The 4914-nt window shown below is 44.5% G+C and overlaps 1 protein-coding gene across 8 annotated transcripts in view; it reads right to left on the reverse strand.

Moving 5' to 3' along the window:
• ZCCHC17 (zinc finger CCHC-type containing 17) overlaps positions 1-4784 on the reverse strand; it is a 39740-nt gene extending 34956 nt beyond the window's left edge. The window contains exons 1-2 of one of the 8 annotated variants that reach the window (XM_084874364.1): positions 4065-4702; positions 274-327 (exon numbers count right to left, since the gene is read on the reverse strand). Coding sequence is in view for 1 of the 8 variants with exons in the window: in XM_084874362.1 (XP_084730488.1) it covers positions 4065-4069 (5 nt within the window). In the remaining 7 variants the exon portion in view is untranslated. Of the gene's footprint in view, positions 1-273; positions 328-4064 lie in introns of those variants that run through there. The other 7 variants (XM_084874363.1, XM_084874362.1, XM_084874369.1 and 4 more) reach the window with 7 other exon arrangements.
• Between the last annotated feature and the right edge of the window lie 130 nt (positions 4785-4914).

The raw sequence follows: 4914 nt of genomic DNA on the forward strand, positions 1-4914 counted from the left end.
TACAGAAGGAAGATCTATTTGTTTAAAATATTTTTTTAATCAATTTCATAGATTTCATAGAGGAAGGGAGATAGAGAGATAGAAACATCAATGATGAGAGAGAATCATAGATGGGCTGTCTCCTGCACCCCTCCCACTGGGGATCGAGTCCACAACTCAGGCATGTGCTCTTGGCTGGAGTCAAACCTGGGACTGATGCGCTATCCACTGAGCAAAACCAGCTAGGGCAAGAGGAACTAACTTAACAGTGCATTCTGCTTTGATCTAGCTTACCTATTAAGCTTCTATGTAAGATTTCAATTGGCGGGGGCAGGAGGGGAGAGGGTTCTGCTTAAAAAAAAAAAAAAAAAAAAAGTTTATAAAACATTGAAATAAATATAGTCCAGTCAAATAGGATCACATCTGTAGACTTAAAAGAGCAAGTAAATTGACAAGGATTGAGATACACCATTTGGAGTTACTTTGCAATAGTTCTAGAAATAGAAAATCTCCCTTAGGTACTTCATTTTACGTGACTATTTTAAACAACAATAATACGTAGGAAATCAATAGGGAGCTGGTTACTGGGCACTCTGTTCCCAAAGCAAAGAAAGAATAATGTGTGAATAGGTGGTATAGCAGGGGAATGGTGGCCCAGAGTGAGGTCAAAACCTGTCTTGGGTGAGGAAGAAAACTGCAGAGAATGACTCATCTTTAACCTATGTACAGTGGTGCCTCACACAACGAACTTAATTCGTTCCAGGAGCAAGTTTGTTATGCGAAAAGTTCGTTATGTGAAACGCGTTTTCCCATAACAATACATGTTAAAAAAAATAATTCGTTTTGTAGCATAAAATATGCTAAGATGACATAAAAAAAGATAAATTTTTTGTTATTATTTTTATTTAGATACATCTAAAAACATAATTTTTTTTAAAAAAAAACACATTTTTTTAATTTTAAGACAGACTAAGTAGAGTCTACCGAATCTTGCACATCTTCATCCATTTTCTGCTTTTTGGCCGATGGTTTCATGAAAAACCTGTCCAAAGTCGTTTGTTTTTCTCTTTTCTCCAACATCTGCCAGAAATAACGGACAAGAGTATCGGAGTAAAGATCGTTGATCCTGTTTGCTTCAGCTGAATCCGGATAGTGGGCATTGGTAAACTCCTGAACTGCTTTCCATTTGACCAGGATGTTCTTGATGTCAGCAGTTGGGATTGGTTGGTTGTTTGATTGTTGCTCCTCGTTATCAGATGACGCTTCCCTTTGAGCATTGTCCTGTTGCTGGACCAGAAGTGCTTTGTGTCCTGGCAATTTCTTCTCCTCTTTTGTAATGAAGGTTCTGCTCGGCATTCTTTTCCAGAAAAGACCCGTTTCATCGGCATTGAACACTTGTTGTGGGCAGTATCCTTCATCCTTAATACATTTTTGAAAGTTAATAGAGAACTTTTCTGCTTCTTTCTTGTCAGCACTGCCAGCCTCACCATGCATAGTAACGCTGTGGATTCCACACCTTTTCTTAAATCTAAAAAACCACCCCCTGCTGGCTTTGAATTCTTTTTCATTATCTTGATTGCTGCTACTTCCAGGGACGTTTTTCTTTAGATCGTCATAAATTCTCTTGGCTTTGTGACAGATAATATCTTGGGTTGTTACGTCACCTTTCACCTGCCTGTCCTTAATCCAAATTGCTAATAGCCTCTCCATTTCCTCGTGGATTGAAGACCTATGTTTTTCATGAAATAGTTTTGATACTCCTTTGGCTACTTTGGCTGATTTGATTGCATCCTTATTTGTCAAAATGGTGAAAATGGTGGTCTTGCTGAGGCCAAACTCTTTGACGAGGTCACACTGTTTTACCCCACATTCACTCCTTCTAATTATTTCCTGTTTCATTTCAACAGAAATCACCTTCCTGCTTTTTTTAGAAGCCATGATATAAAAAAAATATTGAATTTAACTTAAAAGGACGACTGCCGTGATACGTGCGTGATTTAATTCGTAATGAAGAACGATTGCCGCTATACGTGCTTAAGTTAAGCGCAGTGACTAACGACTGCCTGCAGTGCCTGCGCGGAAGGATGCAATACATCGGCAGCGATCGTGCAAGCTCGGGCGACTTCGTTGTGTGAAACGAAGTTCGTTGTATGAATCATGAAATGAAGTTCGTTGTGTGCAGCGTTCGCTGTGCGATGCGTTCTTTATGCGAGGCACCACTGGGTATATGAATTGAGAAGAGATAAGTTGATAAATTAAAATTCTAAGATATGAGCAGAGACTGCATTCTCAACCACTAGTCTACAATGCCCTGTAGAATTCACATCCCCGGCCCGGGTAGTTCAATTGGTTGGGCGCCATCCCACGCACAGAAAGGTTACCTATCTCCTAGGGTGGTCAAAATAGGGAATAAAATTGGTTTAGACAAGTAAATATTTTAGGTTAATACATGGCAATAGGAAGTACTCAAGTATTAGCAATTATTATTAGAGGAGTTGGAAGGGACCTTCAGGATTACTGACTGTAGATAGTAGAGTAAGTACTGGCCTTGAGGTCTAGTACCAGCTATCAAATCACTTAATCTCTGCTAGTTTGTTTTCAGTTAAATAGGAGTAATGGGCTAAATGCTCTCCATAATTGCTTTCAGCTTTCATATTTTGAGTTCACTTTTTGTGTTTTTCTTTGCTTTTTATTATTTTTCTCTTTCCTGCTTTTGACCTGTTTTCTCAACAGATTCATTACTAGAATTCAAAAAAGAAGTAGCATCTTTCTAAGACAGTAATTCTAGATATTGGATGGGAAGGCGGGAAGTTGGACCACTAGTTGTCATTTGAAAGTCTCCCATCTTCTGATCTGTTCAGCACATAGTAAGGCTCTGTTCACTCATTCAAAAAAAACTTCATTTTACAGATGAAGACACTAAAACACACAGAGGCTGAGTAACTTGCTCAAAATCACAAACTTATAAATGATGCTGATGAGATTCAAATCCTATTTACAAACATTTTTTCTTCTTTTTTAATTATGAAATTTTTTTGAGTATTCTTGCACATTAGCATACCCTTCAAATTTCTAGTGCCTAGCAGTATTAACCCGACTACTAAAGGTTCTGACGTAGGTGATCTTACTCACATCTATGACTCAATTACCACCAAATACAAATTACTCTCAGATTTATATTTCAAAAAAAATATCTTTTCTGAGTTCCAAACCCTTGTTTCAAACTGCCTCCTCGATGTCAAGAATGATTTCTTCCTTCCCTTGTCCAAAAAACAAAAACAAAACACCTACCCAGTTGCCATAAGCCAGAAAACTAGTAGTTACTTCGAAGTCCTCTTTTTTCACTCCCTGAATCCAATCCATTAGCGAGTCCTACTGATTTTACCTCTCCTGTCTACACCTTTAGAACCTGTCCAACTCTGCATTTCCACCAACTCCTCAGTCCTCACTCCCAACAGTCTATCTGTCCTCCATCTATTCACTATCCAGCCTCTGAATGATCAAGCCCAATCCCCCACCACACTACCCACTCCCCATAAAAAATAAACCACCACTGTCCTGACCGGTGTGGTACAGTGGATAGAGCGTCGGCCTGCGGACTGAAGGGTCCCAGGTTCGATTCCCGTCAAGGGCACGTGCCTTGGTTGCAGGAATCCCCAGTGGGGTGTGTGTGTGTGTGTGTGTGTGTGTGTGTGTGTGTGTGTGCAGGAATCCCCAGTGGGGGGGGGTGCAGGAAGCAGCTGATCGATGTTTCTCTCTCGTCGATATTTCTAACTCTCTGTCTCTCTACCTTCCTCTCTGTGAAAACTGAATAAAATATATGTTTTTTAAATTTAAAAAAATAATAAAAAAAAATAAACCATCAACAACAAAAACCTTAGCAGTCTTTCGGTAAAAGCTACAAAGTCCTGCAAGATCTGACCTCTCCCCGCCTCCAGCTTCATCTTGTACCACACTCCCCCTCACCTCCCCTTCACTCCCTTTCTCCTGGCCACACGGGCCTCTGTGCTTTTTGGCCATCCTCCTCCCACGGTCTCTCGTGTTGTTCTCTACCAGGAACAGTCTGCCTTCCTCTCTTCACCCACCTCATTCGAATTCTCCCTCAGGCGGCTTTTCCTCAGAGAAGCTTCCCTGCTCGTTTCAGGTGCCTCTCCCAGGTCGCACGCACTCCGCATTTCTCAGTGAGACCCCTTTCCATTCGTTTTCCCCACCAGCCTCACAGCCCTGAGAGGTCAGGGGTCCTGTCTGGCTCACAACGTAACCTCGATGCTTTGCACAATCAGTATCAGCTGGACCGGCAGGCGTCGGGCATTTTCTTCCCCCTCCGTCCCTCACAGGAGCACAGAGCAGGCCCTGGGAAAAGGCTGGCAGACACGAGCCGCCTCCTCAGCCGGGACCCTAAGCGGAGGCTGGGAGACAGGCCTTCTTCCCTGGGGGCGCCTGGCACACGGGCGGCCACGGCAGGCGCTCGCTGAAGGCGGCCGTCGAGGGCCTCAGGCAGCCGCTGAGGAGACCCCAAAGCTCCGCTCCCGCCTAGAAAGGGAACCCAGGCTCCCGCACACCCGCGCTGGGACGTGCGGGCCCGCCTCTGCCGCTAGCAACCAAAACTTCGGCGGAGAAGGGTCAGGCTCACCCGGCACAACCGAGGCACCGCCTCCAGACTCCGCGGCCGCCCGCCCCCGGCCTCCCTCACACTCACACTCACTCAGCGTCCGCTCCGCTCTCCGCGCCGCTGCATTGCGCGAATCGCCCAAACCCGGCCGGCGCGCTCCCACCCACAAGACACAGCGTGCGGAGGCGGGGCCTCAGCCCCATCCACCAATCCTAGAATCATGATTCCGTGACGTCAGAGAGATATGACCAATAGGAGGAGCCCATCCGTGGGCGCTGAGAGTACTGGAAGCCGATTGGCCTCTCCAAGCCGGATGTGCTAGG

Source organism: Pipistrellus hanaki, assembly GCF_964339955.1.
Source record: "Pipistrellus hanaki genome assembly, chromosome: 2".
NCBI lineage: Eukaryota > Metazoa > Chordata > Mammalia > Chiroptera > Vespertilionidae > Pipistrellus > Pipistrellus hanaki.